This window comes from Poromitra crassiceps (assembly GCF_964638095.1).
Source record: "Poromitra crassiceps genome assembly, chromosome: 11".
Taxonomy (NCBI): domain Eukaryota; kingdom Metazoa; phylum Chordata; class Actinopteri; order Beryciformes; family Melamphaidae; genus Poromitra; species Poromitra crassiceps.
The window spans coordinates 50,232,772-50,249,450 of NC_139643.1; the positions used below are offsets into that span (position 1 = coordinate 50,232,772).

The 16,679-nt window shown below is 44.5% G+C and overlaps 1 protein-coding gene across 1 annotated transcript in view; it reads left to right on the plus strand.

The window, feature by feature from the left end:
* LOC310785089 (uncharacterized protein) overlaps positions 1–16,679 on the plus strand; it is a gene marked incomplete at its 5' end in the record, with an annotated part of 97,549 nt that overhangs the window by 70,474 nt on the left and 10,396 nt on the right. Inside the window, 30 exons of the mRNA XM_083646076.1 lie at positions 38–82; positions 208–261; positions 906–950; positions 1,533–1,586; positions 1,690–1,734; positions 2,988–3,041; positions 3,545–3,589; positions 3,941–3,994; positions 4,217–4,324; positions 4,671–4,724; positions 4,856–4,909; positions 5,757–5,801; positions 6,045–6,098; positions 7,072–7,116; positions 7,263–7,316; positions 7,612–7,665; positions 10,207–10,260; positions 10,388–10,585; positions 10,804–10,857; positions 11,064–11,171; positions 11,310–11,421; positions 11,537–11,586; positions 11,819–11,872; positions 12,013–12,120; positions 12,403–12,456; positions 13,393–13,446; positions 13,667–13,720; positions 13,831–13,884; positions 14,051–14,158; positions 16,032–16,085. Coding sequence (XP_083502202.1) covers positions 38–82; positions 208–261; positions 906–950; positions 1,533–1,586; positions 1,690–1,734; positions 2,988–3,041; positions 3,545–3,589; positions 3,941–3,994; positions 4,217–4,324; positions 4,671–4,724; positions 4,856–4,909; positions 5,757–5,801; positions 6,045–6,098; positions 7,072–7,116; positions 7,263–7,316; positions 7,612–7,665; positions 10,207–10,260; positions 10,388–10,585; positions 10,804–10,857; positions 11,064–11,171; positions 11,310–11,421; positions 11,537–11,586; positions 11,819–11,872; positions 12,013–12,120; positions 12,403–12,456; positions 13,393–13,446; positions 13,667–13,720; positions 13,831–13,884; positions 14,051–14,158; positions 16,032–16,085 — 1,980 coding nt within the window. The remainder of the gene's footprint in view (positions 1–37; positions 83–207; positions 262–905; positions 951–1,532; positions 1,587–1,689; positions 1,735–2,987; positions 3,042–3,544; positions 3,590–3,940; positions 3,995–4,216; positions 4,325–4,670; positions 4,725–4,855; positions 4,910–5,756; positions 5,802–6,044; positions 6,099–7,071; positions 7,117–7,262; positions 7,317–7,611; positions 7,666–10,206; positions 10,261–10,387; positions 10,586–10,803; positions 10,858–11,063; positions 11,172–11,309; positions 11,422–11,536; positions 11,587–11,818; positions 11,873–12,012; positions 12,121–12,402; positions 12,457–13,392; positions 13,447–13,666; positions 13,721–13,830; positions 13,885–14,050; positions 14,159–16,031; positions 16,086–16,679) is intronic.

The window sequence follows — 16,679 nt, forward strand, 5'->3', positions numbered from 1 at the left end:
TCAGTGATGTCACAGTCTGGTCCTGTCTTCCTTTCAGGGCGTGCGAGGAAACGACGGGCCCCACGGTCCTAAAGGAAACCTGGTCAGTGTCAACCTACGTTATCTGACCTCTTATCTCATCTCACCTGATCTAACTTTATTATGGTGCCAGTACTGTCGTCATTCTACCTCTTTTCATCCCTCCACTTTTTCTCTTCTCTGCCTCAGGGTCCCCAAGGAGAGCCTGGACCCCCAGGACAGCAGGGAACCTCAGGAACTCAGGTGAGACCGAGGACAGCGGGAACAGGACAGGGGACAAACCTGCGATATTTTCCAAAAATATGTCACCAAGAATTGTGTCACCAAGTGTGAAGAGCATAGACATGCACAGACATCCAATGCCGGTGGTCAAGTGTGAATCAGGAGAAAATGGCACATGGCCTGCATTTATATAGCGCTTTTATCCAAAGTGCTTTACAATCAGTAGGTACATTCACCCATTCACACACCGATGGAGGCAGGCTACGACGCAGGGTGCTGGCACACCATCAGGAGCAATTTGGGGTTCAGTATCTTGCCCAAGGACACTTTGACATGGAGGAGGTGAGGATCGAACCACCGACCTCTTTTATCCAAAGCGATTAGTGGACGACCCGCTCTACCTCCTGAGTTACAGCCGCCCCACTAGGCAGAGAACATAATGAAGACAGTTTGGATTGCATTTTCTGTTTAGGTGAAAGTGTGAATGTGCATACAATGCATACGGTGAATGTGTGTCTCATGTGTTTTGTGTTTGTTTGTTTGTTTGTGTTTTGTGTGTGTGTGTGTGTGTGTGTGTGTGTGCGCGCGCGTGTGTGTGTGTGTGTGTGTGTGCGTGTGTGTGTGCGTGCGTGTGCGCGTGTGTGTTTGTGTGTGTCATCTCCCAGGGAATGCCAGGACCTCAGGGAGCCATCGGGCCTCCAGGAGAGAAGGTGAGGCACCAACGATCTTTCTACCTGTATTGATCTTTCTACCTGTATTGATCTTTCTACCTGTATTGATCTTTCTACCTGTATTGATCTTTCTACCTGTATTGATATTTCTACCTGTATTGATAGAACGCTGACAGACCACCTGGCTCTCGCCTCCATCCAATAGACTGAAGTTGTGGTGTCTTGTTGGTTTCACCTGTTACTGTAAAAATCCACTGAAGGAGGGAGGGCCTGATGAACAAACCCACCATGAGCGAGGAGTAGTAATGAAGGAGGGAGGGCCTGATGAACAAACCCACCATGAGCGAGGAGAAGATTAGTGTTCAGAATATCTGGAAATGATCAACTGATGCAGTTTCACTATTGTAAAATATTAGATTTGTTTTAACATAAAATATCTTTCTGATATCACATATAATGCTGGATTTCATTTCATGTAAGCGATGAGCAGCTGCTTGTTGTTCAGAGTGAGAGAGAAAAAAGAGACGGTGTAAAACAGTTTAGCTATAAGACGTATTTATCTTATTTATATGTGTCTCTTGTTGATATCCTGTCTTCTTACGCTCTGCTTGTCTCCTGCAGGGCCCCACAGGGAAGCCCGGTCTGCCAGGAATGCCCGGAGCTGACGGCCCTCCTGTACGTCTCATCCTTGCTTTCTGCTTCCTTCAGATCTTTCACATTGAATTCAACTGAATCCTCTAACAATGGATGGATTGACCTGTCTGTCTTACCTTCTCAGGGTCACCCAGGAAAGGAGGGGCCTACTGGCACCAAGGGAAACCAGGTGGGTGTCAGTCATATCCCAGCCACACCTCATGTCCTTTTGACAAATACACTGAACTGATTTCATATGCGACCATAGACTGTGTACAAATATGGACGTCGCCACCGTGATGTCATCCATTGGTTTGTGGACATTTGAAGCCTTGAGTTTGGCATTTTGAATGTTGACAGCCACCTGCTATTGGTCCTGCTATTGGTCCGTGATCAGCGAGCTGCACCATCACTGGACAGCTGACCTGTCAATCACGCCCCAAACCATAGTCTGCTTTATCTGTCTATTTGACTCTAAATAGGACCATCATTGACTAAATGAACATCATGCTGCAGTGAAGAAGACTTGAAACTAGTGATTGGGATCATACACTCACTAGGCAAGTGTTTACTGAGCCTGAGATAATAAATCAAGTGAGGTTTAGGGTCATTTGTTTATTTCTGCTTTGACTCCTTGAGAACTGATTATATTTTGGTGGTCAAAGTTCAAGGTCACTGTGACCTCACAAACGCCATTTCCAAGCTCGTTAACGCAATATCTCAGGAACACCTTGACAGAATTTCTTCCAATTTGGCTCAAACATTGACTCGTACTCAAGGATGAACTGATTAGATTTTGGTGGTCAAAGGTCAAGGTCACTGTGACGTCACAACTGCTCCTTTCATGCTTGTTAACGCGATATCTCAGGAACACCTTGAAGGAATTTCTTCCAATTTGGCTTAAACATCCACCTGGATTCAAGGAAGATTTGATTTTGGTCATCAAAGGTCAAAGTTCAAGGTCACTGTGACCTCATGAATGCCAATTTCTAGCTCGTTAATGCGCCTTGACGGAATTTCTTAGAATTTGGGTCAAACGTCCACTTGGACTCAAGGATGAACTGATTACATTTTGGTGGTCAAAGGTCAAGGTCACTGTGACCTCACGACCGCCCGCTTCATCATCGTTAACGCAACATCTCATCAACGCCTTGATGGAATTTCATCAAATTTGTCTCAAACATCCACTTGGCCTCAAGGATGAACTGATTAGATTTTGGTGGTGAAAGTTCAAGGCCACTGTGACCTCACGACCGCCCGCTTCACGATCGTTAACGCAACATCTCATCAACGCCTTGACGGAATTTCTTCACATTTGGCTCAAAGGTCTCGACAGACATGGATGTCGACTGCTCACTTGTTGGCGGAGGCATATATCCGCGGTGCGGTCATTTTAGTTGTGTTGTAAACTTGTTACTGTAATGTTTCTTTTACTTGTTACAGGGTCCCAGCGGTCCTCAGGGAACTATTGGCTATCCTGGCCCTCGTGGCATCAAGGTCAGTACAGTTACTATCACTAATAAGCACAATCGAAACGTTCAACTCTAAAATCTATTCTTAGGTGGCTTTAAATGTGCTATTCTTAGACGTAAATGTACCTGTTATATGATCCAGCATGGCTGGTCGATATTTGCCATTTCAAAAAGCTGCTCTCCCTCTCATTGCTCTGACTTTGGATCACTGAATCTTGGATGGCAATGGATGTCAACAATACCAATGACTAAATGCAGCAATACACAGGGCAACTTTTTCAGCAACTCTGAAGTGCAACAGTGCCCAAAGAGTTGCCTCAGCATGGTTGCTCTTATAACCCAGGAACATCAAGCTACCAGGAAACATCTGAATGTCTCTATCTGACTGTGCTCTCACTTTGCAGCGTGGTTACTATCTGAGGAGGCAACGTTTCCATGCCTCCCTAGGTGCTTCTCACCTGTCTCACCTGTGCAGATTGGATTCCGCCTTTCTTTCTTTATTCTGATTATTGGCTGATTTGATTGCAGGGCGGTCAAGGAATCCGTGGACTGAAGGGTCACAAGGGAGAGAAGGTAAGAGAAGCATTCCAGTTTGGGCTGTTTAAGACTTTTAAAATACACGTCACTCACTTACAAACATCCTGGCTGATTAGTCTTGGCCCTATCTCCCCACACACTGACCTGTATAGTTATGATCATGTATTTTTAGTTGACACACGCCGAGAAAGTTATAAAACAAAGCATTTCTGGCTCTTCATTTGAGGTTGTTTTTTCTCAAATTCAAAAGATGATGTTTTAACAGCACTGTACTTACTGCCTCATTTGATTTTGTTTGAATGTTGTTTTTTTGTTTGTTTCTTTTTCTTTCTGTTTTCTTTCTTGTCTTCTTTCTTTTTCTTTATTCTTCTCTGTTTTTGTTTCTAGGGGGAAGATGGTTTCCCTGGAATTAAGGGAGATTTCGGTTCCAAGGGAGACAGGGTAAGATTGATTATTGGTTGATTGGTTGGTTGGTTAATTGGTCTGTTAATGTGTGTGTGGGTGGATGGATGTATTGATACTGTAGATTGATTGATTAAACTACCGGTAGTTGTCTCCATTTCATTTTATATCAGTGTTTTTCTTCCTGACTTTCTTGATTTGATTTGTATGGAAACGGTGTGTGAGCACATTCTGACGGGTTTCCTGTTCTCATGCTGACAGGGTGAGCTTGGAGTACCAGGGCCCAGGGGAGAGGATGGTCCTGAAGGGCCAAAGGGTCGCGTCGGACCCCCTGGTGAGCTCGGACCTCTCGGACTCGTTGGAGAGAAGGTAGGAGCTGTTCAGCCGGGACAACGTGATATGATTGGTTCATAGTAGCATGCAACAGGTTACAGATATTCTTAAGAGCGCCACTTCCTGCTTTATCTGTTGTTTCTAAAAAAATACTTTTAGGTTATTGTTCTGCAAAAGTAAAATCCTGCAAAATCCCTGCAGGTTTGTGGATTTGAGAAAAATAAAATACAGCCCTTTATAAATGAATGGCTTTGGAAGAATTTTTTATGTTTTACTAAAATATAGCACTCAAATGTATCAGTATATCTCTGTTCTCTGAAGTTAATGATTTTACCATCCATTATTGTTACCGTGCATTATTGGTGTCAACATGTGATTTCAGGGTAAACTCGGAGTACCTGGACTTCCTGGCTATCCTGGAAGACAAGGACCTAAGGTAAGAACAACACACACATTATACCATCCCACTCATTTATTTACTCCTTTATCCACATTCACCCAGTTTGACCCTGCAGTTGTCTCCAGGCCTCTTTATGCTGACGCTGACTTTTTCCTTTGTTTTTTTAGGGATCTCTCGGTTTCCCCGGATTCCCTGGCTCGAACGGCGAGAAGGGAACAAGGGTATGTCCATTGTCCTGTGAATGACTTATAGCCACTGGTGAAAGTAGACCGGAACGGGGCGGTACGTAGTACCGTTAAAAGATGCTGTACCGGGAAGAGGGGACAGAGTGACGTGCAGCTGCCTGTCAATCAAAACCCACAGAAGCCGTCACGATCACATTTCCAACAAGGAAACACATCTACTGACGTTATGTCGTTAGGTCAACATAAACAACAGTAGCCGTAAACCTATAGGCTGAGGCCACGTCTCGTCATAGACGCTGGTTTAGCTGGCTCAGCCTGGCTGGGGGCGTGGTCAGGGTGGGGTAAAAACCCCCGTTCTATCCATTCAGCAAAGTTATAATTTAGCTGATAGCCCAGCCCAGGCAGACACGATCGGGGATTTAACCACCGTAGTAAACGCACATCTGAGCAGACGTCTTGTGTTCTGCTCTAGAACCCCCAAACATGTAGTTTAGAGCCGCAGCACCGTCTTTTGGTGAGTCAGCCCATGAGATATATGGGCGGTTTTACCCCACTCGCACGCCAGCCGTTTAACATTTTGTGGGCGTTCTCAGACATAAGAAAGGTGCTTACTGAGGTAATAAAACAAGTGAGAAGTTGGGTCATTTTCCCATTGACTTCTATACAATCGCACTTCTTTTTGAAGCCATATAGACCATATAAACAGGTGAGTTATAAAAAAATCCACCCCTCGTACAGTTGAATGAATGATGAAATTAGCTATAGAGATTAATTTCTTTTTGTACATGTTTATGTCTGCTGTAAAGTCAGGCATTGTAACATGGGAGTGAATGGGGAATGACAGATGTGCAGTTTCTGAATGTGTCATCTTGTTTTTCCACAGGGTCTGATCGGCAAGTCAGGACCAAGAGGACAGAGAGGACCAACGGTACCTTTCAGTCATCATTCACTCATTCATCCACTCATCATTCATTAATTCACTCACTCATCCATCCACTCATCATTCATTAATTCACTCACTCATCCATTCATTCATTCATTAATTCACTCACTCATCCATTCATTCATCCATTAATTCACTCACTCATGATTCATTAATTCACTCACTCATCCATTCATTCATTCCTGCAGTGACTTTAAAACTCCTAAAGCATCTTGTTTCTTCCCTCAGGGCCCCAGAGGGCAGAGAGGACCAAGAGGATCGACTGGGAAGTCAGGAGCTAAGGTGCGTCGTTACAGTGGATTGATTATGATTGATTTGTGATTTTGTTAAAAAAAAAGTCCTACGTGAAAGTCATGATGATGATGATTTGTCGTTACGCGCAGAGGTGTAGTGCTATCTGGATAAGTGGGGGAACGCACCTACAGTATATGGGGAACACCCCCATATGGGGAACACCCCCCCCCCCCTTGAGCACGCAAAGCGTAGCCTACGAGGCTCACTAGAAATGATATTGTTATTATTAAGTTTTAATTCAGATGCCTGTCTCCAGTGTGTTCTTCTTAAACATGGAGTTGCATGTTTTCTTTGATGTATTTGCATGTTTCTTTAAGCAAATAATCTCACTACTATAATAAGCTGACCGGCGTCGCATACGACAGCGCAAGGCACGCTACGAATGAGCGTGTGGTATTTTTTTTTTACATATTTTATTTATAGCATTTTGATTTAACACAGTAAACACAATCGGACAGAAGACAAGACAAAGGGAACACAACTAAAAACAACAACAAAACAAAACAACTGCCATCTCACAGAGAAGTGCTCATATGCATATCAGTCCATACAGTCCATTAATACAATGTCCACAGATGCGTTGAGGATCAGAGAATGAGTCCGTAAAACCAAATCCGTGCAGGGTCGAGGAAAGACCAGAGAAGGGTTAGGAAAGTTCAGGTTAAATTAAATCCTGGCGGTTCAACTTTCAGTACAAAACAGTGCAGTCAGTTAAGCCACAGGTTGACATTTTTAACATGTTCAATAAAAGGTCCCCATATCCTGAGAAACTTAGAGTGTGTGTTGGACAGAGTATACCCAATTTCTTCAAGGTATAGACAAGGAAGGGAAACTGATTTCCACTCTCTCAGAATAATTTCTACTCTGGTTTATAAGTGAGTCCATCAAATATGAAAGAATATTAGTTTGGGATATGATTTGTTTATTGACTGTGTTGTTGTTGTTGTTTGTGGTTCTTTAGGGAACATCAGGAAGTGACGGCCCTAGCGGCCCCCTTGGAGAGAGGGTGAGCTCTGACCCATGCTGACCTGCTGTTACATTCAAATAATTTAACCTAGGCCTCATTTTTGTAAGTTATTGAATGGTTAATAGGTTTAACAGTTATCATTCAATTATTTGTTGTGATTAATACATGTGTTGTTGCCTCATCAGGGATTGCCAGGGCCTCAGGGAGCCAACGGTTTCCCCGGACCAAAGGGACCTCCCGTAAGGACTGTTTTCATATTTTTTTTTATTACATTTAAATTGTATTGGTCACACGACAGCAATATCTATAATCAATTTTAAATCACTTGGCTCGATATTATTTTGAATAATGTTAAAAACAGAGTTGTAATATGTTACTCCAGTTTTGAGTTGAGTTGACTTTCAAGATGTTTTGTTGTTTTCGTTGCCTTAGTTACTGATGCTCGTAGGGAATCCATTTTGTTCTGATGTCAGAGTCATTGTGAAGGTGGTGATTTGATTGAGTGAGTATTGGTTGATTGATTGATTCACACAGGGACCACCAGGAAAGGATGGACTGCCCGGACACCCTGGACAGAGAGGAGAAGTTGTAAGTATTTTTGTTACGCCTCCATGAGCGATAGCCGAGCCGGAGGCATTATGGTTTCGGGTTGTCCGTACGTCTGTCTGTCCGATGTTCGTTAACGAGATATCTCAGGAACGCCTTGATGTAATTTCGTCAAATTTGGCTCAAACATCTACTTGGACTCAAGGAAGAACTGATTATATTTTGGTGGTCAAATGTCAACGTTCAAGGTCACTGTGACCTCACGAACGCCATTTTCTAGCCCATTAATGCCATATCTCAGGAACGCCTTGACGGAATTTCATCACATTTGACTCAAATGTCCACTTGGATCCAAGGATGAACTGATTACATTTTGGTGGTCAAAGGTCAAGGTCACTGTGACCTCAACAACGCCCTTTTCAAGCTCATTAATGCGATATCTCAGTAACGTCTTGATGGAATTTCTTCACATTTGGCTCAAACGTCAAAGTCTGGACAGACATGCGTGTCGACTACTTACTTGTTGGCAGAGGCATATACTGTATCCGCAGTGTGATTGTTCTAGTTATTATTTGTCTTATTCTGATTATTGCAAGACATGTATTCATCCTGGTTCCAGTCTTAGCTCTCTGTAATGCCACAGATCCTTAGAAATGATGTCAGTGATTACGGTATATAATGGTTCAGATATGCTGTGCTCTAGAGCTTGTTTTTTTCCTCATGGTTTTTCTTTCAAGTCACACTTTAGCAGGTTAGATGTAGACTCTGCATGGATAGTCACCACAGTGTACTGAATTGTGCACAGTGATGGCAGAAACTAATTATATGGATTATAGATGATTGATTCCTGTCAATTCAGGTAAAATTTTAATCTCTGCATTTGAAAGGAAGTCGATTTTATAAGAATACGGACAAAGACTATCCTCAGGTTATCTTCAAAGAAATGGGAGAGACCGTCTTACATAGAATTGATCCTTTCAATGGTCGAATGGCCAATGGCCGACAAAGCATGTGGGTGACCTGCTGTTTCCCTGAAGTGACCTGCTGAGTCCAGGTGAAACATGTGACTTGTTACAGTATGACCTGCTGAGTCCAGGTGAAACATGTGACTTGTTATGACCTGCTGAGTCCAGGTGAAACACGTGACTTGTTACAGTATGACCTGCTGAGTCCAGGTGAAACATGTGACTTGTTATGACCTGCTGAGTCCAGGTGAAACACGTGACTTGTTATGACCTGCTGAGTCCAGGTGAAACACGTGACTTGTTACAGTATGACCTGCTGAGTCCAGGTGAAACACGTGACTTGTTATGACCTGCTGAGTCCAGGTGAAACACGTGACTTGTTACAGTATGACCTGCTGAGTCCAGGTGAAACACGTGACTTGTTACAGTATGACCTGCTGAGTCCAGGTGAAACACGTGACTTGTTATGACCTGCTGAGTCCAGGTGAAACATGTGACTTGTTATGACCTGCTGAGTCCAGGTGAAACACGTGACTTGTTACAGTATGACCTGCTGAGTCCAGGTGAAACACGTGACTTGTTACAGTATGACCTGCTGAGTCCAGGTGAAACATGTGACTTGTTCTGACCTGCTGAGTCCAGGTGAAACACGTGACTTGTTATGACCTGCTGAGTGGAGGTGAAACATGTGACTTGTTCTGACCTGCTGAGTCCAGGTGAAACATGTGTCTTGTTCTGACCTGCTGAGTCCAGGTGAAACATGTGTCTTGTTATGACCTGCTGAGTCCAGGTGAAACATGTGACTTGTTCTGACCTGCTGAGTCCAGGTGAAACATGTGTCTTGTTCTGACCTGCTCAGTCCAGGTGAAACATGTGACTTGTTATGACCTCCTGAGTCCAGGTGAAACATGTGACTTGTTCTGACCTGCTGAGTCCAGGTGAAACATGTGACTTGTTCTGACCTGCTGAGTGGAGGTGAAACATGTGACTTGTTCTGACCTGCTGAGTCCAGGTGAAACATGTGACTTGTTCTGACCTGCTGAGTGGAGGTGAAACATGTGACTTGTTCTGACCTGCTGAGTCCAGGTGAAACATGTGACTTGTTATGACCTCCTGAGTCCAGGTGAAACATGTGACTTGTTATGACCTGCTGAGTGGAGGTGAAACATGTGACTTGTTCTGACCTGCTGAGTGGAGGTGAAACATGTGACTTGTTCTGACCTGCTGAGTCCAGGTGAAACATGTGACTTGTTCTGACCTGCTGAGTGGAGGTGAAACATGTGACTTGTTATGACCTGCTGAGTCCAGGTGAAACATGTGACTTGTTCTGACCTGCTGAGTGGAGGTGAAACATGTGACTTGTTCTGACCTGCTGAGTGGAGGTGAAACATGTGACTTGTTATGACCTGCTGAATGAACATGTGACTTGTTCTGACCTGCTGAATGAACATGTGACTTGTTCTGACCTGCTGAATGAACATGTGACTTGTTCTGACCTGCTGAATGAACATGTGACTTGTTGGCGGCGAGACGTGGATTGTGCACAATGGGATGCAACTCACCAGTAGGAAGGAATTCCTAATATTTTGTCTTTATTAACTGAATTTCTCTCCACCAGGGTTTCCAAGGCAAGGTGGGTCCACCTGGGCCTCCTGGAGTTGTTGGGCCTCAGGTGAGTTTCTTCAGGATATGTAGGATTTGCTCAGTCATTCATTTGTTATCATCAGCTTCCACAACAGAACATCTCCTCACCATCCTCTTCCCCTCTGCACCTTCTCCCTCTCCCTCCCTCCTCCCAGGGTCCATCAGGAGAGACTGGCCCCATGGGCGAGCGCGGCCACCCCGGACCCCCAGGTCCACCTGGAGAGCAGGGACTTTCTGGTCCGTCAGGGAAGGAGGGCACCAAGGGAGACCCCGGACCCCCAGGAGGCCCCGGCAAGGATGGACCCCCCGGACTGAGAGGCTTCCCTGGGGAGAGAGGACTGCCTGGAACCCCCGTGAGTGTGATGGAGAGAAACATTTTATGGATCATGAGATAGATGAGTGAGCTGACACACTAATGGCTGCCATTTCAATATCAGCTCATTTCTATCCTTTTCTGACCTAGAACAAAGTGACCTGTGGCTTTATTTTGTCTTCTATTGACTTTGGATAAAAGTGATCAACCGATGTGCAGATGAAAAGGTATTGATTGATCTCTTGTCTTTTCTCCCAGGGAGGTGGAGGCCTGAAGGGAAGTGAAGGACCTGCTGGACCACCTGGACCTGCTGTACGTCTCAAATCATTTCTTTCACATGTTGGATATCACATTTTGGGATGAAATGCTTTAGTTTCTATTTAAATTTCCTTCAGATATTATACACATCTCATACATCCATATACAGTATCTCAGTCTATATAATTTAACTGCACTGCTGTCTCCTCCTTCTACCAATCATATAGTATGCTGTCTTTTATGTCACTGTACCTGTGTAGGGTTCTCCTGGTGAGAGGGGATCAGCTGGTACTGCCGGACCCATCGGACCCCCTGGCAGACCGGGCCCTCAGGGGCCTCCTGGAAATGCTGGGGAGAAAGGAGGTCCCGTAAGTACTCCAGAGATGATTGTCCAATGTACAGTAAGGCAGTGAGTAAGTCAGTAAGGCATCTGAGAAAAATGATGGCTGTTTATTCTGATTCAAATTATTCTCCCCCCCCCCCCCCCCCCCCCCCCCCCCCCTCAGGGTGAGAAAGGACCCATCGGCCCCGCGGGACGTGATGGAGTGCAGGGTCCCGTGGGTCTGCCTGGCCCTGCTGGATCCCCCGGAGTCCCTGGAGAGGACGGAGACAAGGCCAGTTACACTCGTAACCCCCAAAACCCACGTCTTCACCAGAACCACAGGTGATGTTATTGATTTGGCTCTTCCTCTGTTGTAACCCGCACTGTGTTTGTTTGTTTGTTTGCAGGGAGAGGTTGGAGAACACGGCCAGAAGGGAGGCAAGGGAGACAAAGGAGAGCATGTGAGTGAAAATTCACTTGTGATGGGAAATAAGTCTTGATGCTTCGGCCATATTGTTCTTGAGACATTCATGCCAATAAAGCAAATATGAGTTAATCAGAATTTAATTTGTGGAATAAAGCCGATGTTTGTATATCCAGTTATCCAATCTGAAATGATGCTGTTTCTCTACTTATAGTACCTGTGCGTGTTTGTTGTTTTGTTCATGTGTTTGTTTGGTTGTTTGTTGGTAGGGTCCCCCTGGTCCACCAGGGGCAATGGGTCCAGTGGGTCAACCTGGTGCTGCTGTAAGTAGCAACTTTAACACTTTGAAGACACCATTTCCATCATGAATAACTACAATCACGATGACAGTGATTTCACTTAGTTGTTCTTGTCTCCGAGTCTTATTTGTCCTTATTTGTTCTCTTCTTCTTCTGTGGTGCAGGGTGCTGACGGAGAGCTCGGACCCCGGGGCCAGCAGGGGCCGTTTGGAGCCAAAGGTGACGAGGGATCCAGAGGATTCCCAGGAGCTCCCGGACCCATCGGACTGCAGGTATAAAGACCGACAACAACGCCGTGATACTCATGACAGAGACAGATTCACTGAGTTACTGATGATACCACAACTAAACCTGTTCCTTTGTTTTTACACCATACTCCTAATGTAAATATATGTATTCCATTAGTATTAGTATTATACTTATACATAACATTACACCATGCCAGTAGAGTAAAGCTCAACTCATTCTACCTGTGTTTCCTGTCTTCCCGCACTTGTGTGCTAAGATAATCTGGTAGGCTAATTCTCTGTCTGACTTTAATCTTGATCCTATAGGGATTACCAGGACCATCAGGAGAGAAGGGAGAGACTGGAGATGTTGGACCTTTGGTGAGTAGTACCAGGAAATACCTGGGATATATGTTTTTCTATGTGTCAGCTGCTGCCGGCAGGATGGTCCAGAGATACCTGTGATAGATACAGACAGAGGCAGAGCCACCAGCAGGAAACACTCACATCCCCACTGGTTGGTTGTCATACAAACCACACATATAAATGACATAATTGTTCAGATTTGGTTTACAGAATATCTGAAAATAGAGATCATCTGTAAACCAAATCTGAACATTTTATATTTTGGTTAGCCTGTAACTTTGACCTTTTGTATGTCACTGCTGTCAAAATGGTGAGACTTGATAACTGTATCATGCTAAGAGTCATAATTGAGAGACGGGTAGTGAGTTAGTTGTCTTTCTTAATGATCTGGATCAATCAATCAATCAATCAATCAATCAATCAATCAATCAGTTTAATACATGTCCCAGAAGGGCACTTTGGTTCACACTTTGGATGACCCTTGTGAGTGTGTTCCATGGCAGGTTGAAAGCCCACATGAGCCTATACAAGACACACAGAGGAGGCAGCAATAAAAACAATGAAAACATCACAGCAACAGAACATTCAAAACAACACAAGACGCAAAGCAACACACTGCTCAGACCCACAGAAACAGATCGGTACATCACTCTCCAAACAAAAGGTTGTGTCTTTGCTCCCATGCCTGGCAGATACAGTTTGCAGTGAGGAAGATACCTTTTTTAAAACACAACTCGAGTTTCTCGTAGTCGTCCAACTCAAAAAGGTCAACATAAATTGAAGACACTTTACTAAAAAGCACGACCCTTGCCTCATCATAAGCAGTAACAGTAGAACAAGAAATTAGTCTCGTTTTCAATTTCCTGTAGTTCACACACTAGACAGAGTCTATCTTATATACACTTATCAGTATATATACACACAGTATATAACACATGCATGTGTTTCCAGGGTCCTCCCGGCCCCCCTGGACCACGCGGCCCTGCTGGACCCAGCGGTGCTGATGTGAGTATCACTCCTTTATTCATGAAATGGTCACAATAGGGCTGCTACATCTTAATATGAAGCTAATATCATGAATGAACTAGATTGCTGTCGATGACTTCCCTACTTTCAATATGTTACTATTTCTAATGAGATTGTAAAATAGCTTTTACGTTGATGTTAAACCACTTTGATGTAACTGATTCCCCTTTTATCTGAAATGTAAAATTTTATTTCTCAGGGTCCTCAAGGTCCTCCTGGTGGTGTCGGTAATCCTGGAAACCTCGGAGAGAAGGTGCTGAGATCAAGATTGTTTTAAGCTTTGTCCCTGCATGAGTGCTGATAGAAACCATATTTCTCATATGTTTGTCCTGAGAACTCAAAGAAATCATGTTTGCTCGACAGGGAGAGCCCGGTGAGTCTGGACCCCCCGGCATCGGAGGAGAGCCAGGAAAGAAGGTGAGTTAGCCGAGTGTGTTTACCTGAGACCTTGTAGGTCAAGGCAGAGCAAGACATCTCTCCTTCATCAGCGGGAGACTCTGCTTCAGCTGATTCCTTAATAACAACAATAATAATAATAATAATTCCATAATGAGCGACTGATGGTTTTGTGGATTCATGGCAGGGTCCTCGAGGAGAGCGAGGAGACAAGGGAGAAGCAGGACAGCCTGGAACTTCTGGACCCGCCGGAGGACGAGGACGACCCGGAGATGACGGACCTAAAGGAAACCCCGTACGGACACGCGCACACACAGACACACGCACTGACACAGCTAGGCCAGGAGAGGGCACAGATCTATAAGTGTAGACCGTACTGCAAAAAGAAAGACTATAATGACTCCTGCGGCTTTCTCTCTAATGTCTACTTTGTCCTAATTGTGTTGCCGTCAATTCAGATGACATTTCAATCTGTGTTAGTGGTCCGTGATCAGCAAGCTGTGCGATCACTGGACAGCCGACCTGTCAATCACGCCCCCAAAGCATAGTCTGACTTGAAACTAGTGATTGAGACCATCAACTCATTAGGAAAGTGTTTCCTGAGGTCGTTAATCAAGTGAGTAGGGACATTTTTACCATTGACTTCTATCCTATCAGACTTGTTTTTGCAGCCATAGATTGTATAAACGGGTGAGTTCAGTCAGGAGCATTCTCATCATAGATGTATTGCAACAAATGGAAATAGAGTTCTGTCTGGTGCTGATGGCTCCGCTCTCTACAGAAGATGCTCCCTGGATTAGCCAAGCAGCATGCTAAGCTAATCAGGGAGCGCAGTGCAGAATCCCCCCATGGCTATAAAAGAATGAGCCCAAAGCAAGACGTTGAATACATCCAATTCAATTCAATTCAATTCGTTTATTTGTTCGATAGGGGACAGGTGTACATTAATGAACATTTAAAAAAAAATGTAAATGCACGACAATTGCAGTCACAGGACTGATTTCCATTGCTTGTCCCCCTGCCCGATGATACAGGCTTAGAGTCCTGAGGGGTAAAAAGTAACAGTGCAGCAAAAACATATTTAAAATGCAAACACAAAACAAAGTGCAAGTATGCAGAGAGGTAGTCCTAATAGAGGTAAAAGTAGCATAGTCCAACAAAACATATTAAAATAATGCAAGACTGTGAACTAGAAAGGTGGAGGCAAAGCAGCAGCAGCCATGTGTGTGGCAGCATTGGTGTAGCAAGGATGAGTGTAGAAGGGGGGCCATATTCAAATGGACAACCTTGTTGTCAACAAGGTGGTCCATTTGAATATGGCCCCCCTTCTGGAGTTGCCAGCCGCTCCTTTTCTCCCGACACCGGGGAGCTTCACCGGCAGGACGTAGCACGTGGGAGTTATCACACTATTCCCACCAGTTCCCTTCTACCCCGAACAGGTGCCCCCCGACCGGCCAGAGGAGGCGCTAGTGCAGCGACCAGGACACATGACCCTCTTTCCGGCTTCCCACCCTCAGACACAGCCAATCGTGCCTGTATGGACGCCCGACCAAGCCGGAGGTAACACGGGGGCACGAACCTGTGACCCTCGTGTTGGTAGGCAGGGAATCTACCGCTACACTACCCGGACGCCCTGATTGGTGAATGAGTAAACGCTGATCCAATCAGTGGGCTGTCAGCTGATTACAGCTGTGGAGAAGCCTATTGACTTCAGTGTTCTGCATGAACTAACACCATTTTTCATTTATATATAAAAATTCACCTCCCGTATAGTTGCAATGAACAGTGATTGTTTATTTCTGCTGTAAAGTTGGGCACTTTAACATGGGGTTATATGGAGAATGACTTGTTTTTGGAGCCAGCCTCGAGTGGCCATTGGAGGAAATGCAAATGTTGGCACTTCCGCATCAGCTTCATTTTCCAATACAGAGGTTGTCGCTTGGTCGTGATCAACTCTAGACAATAATACACTCATGCAGAACATTCATGCTTCTGGGTTCAGGCCTTGTGTTTCTTGTAACTGTTCAGCCAATCAAGTGAATTCAAATGTATTCAGAAAGCACTTCAAACAAAAGGTTTGTCACAGAGAAGTGGGACATGCATATGGATGAAGAAGACAACAGATATGTGTGTTTGTTGTCTGACGCGTGTTATCTCTCCGTCTCCAGGGCCCAGTTGGTTTCCCCGGCGACCCCGGTCCCCCTGGTGAGCTCGGACCCAGAGTGAGTATCCAGCTGCCTCCCACTCTCTTTCCTTTATACTGTACATATTTATCACTGCCTCAAACACTATTTAAGACTTCAACATATTTCCTATCTGTCTGTCTGGATCCTATCTGGATGTCTGGATCCTATCTGTCTGTCTGGATCCTATCTGGATGTATGTGTGTTTTAGAAGATAGTTGAGTTTTGTGCTCGTTCAAGCCTCTCGTTTGAACTATTAATTGTCCCAAGCTCTTTGCTTTACTGCAACCCAACAAGAAAACCCATCAACCAGAGATGCTACAATCTAAATTCAATGCATCGCTGTACAAACATGTTACAATACTGTACGTATTGTGGGGCATAAACATGCTATTCTGCTAGTGATCACAAATGAGATGGCTTGCGAATCCAAATGACATTGCTTACACTTTGCAATGAGATTTTTATTATTATTGTTGATTATTTTACATTCTAGGCAGCCAATGCCATCGATAGAATGCTGTTTGGCTCAGAAATAAACACAATTCTGCACAGTCAGACTTTGTTGTCATTGATCTTCTGTGTATTACATCATGTCGTGGTTGTATTACATCATATCGTGGTTGTATTACA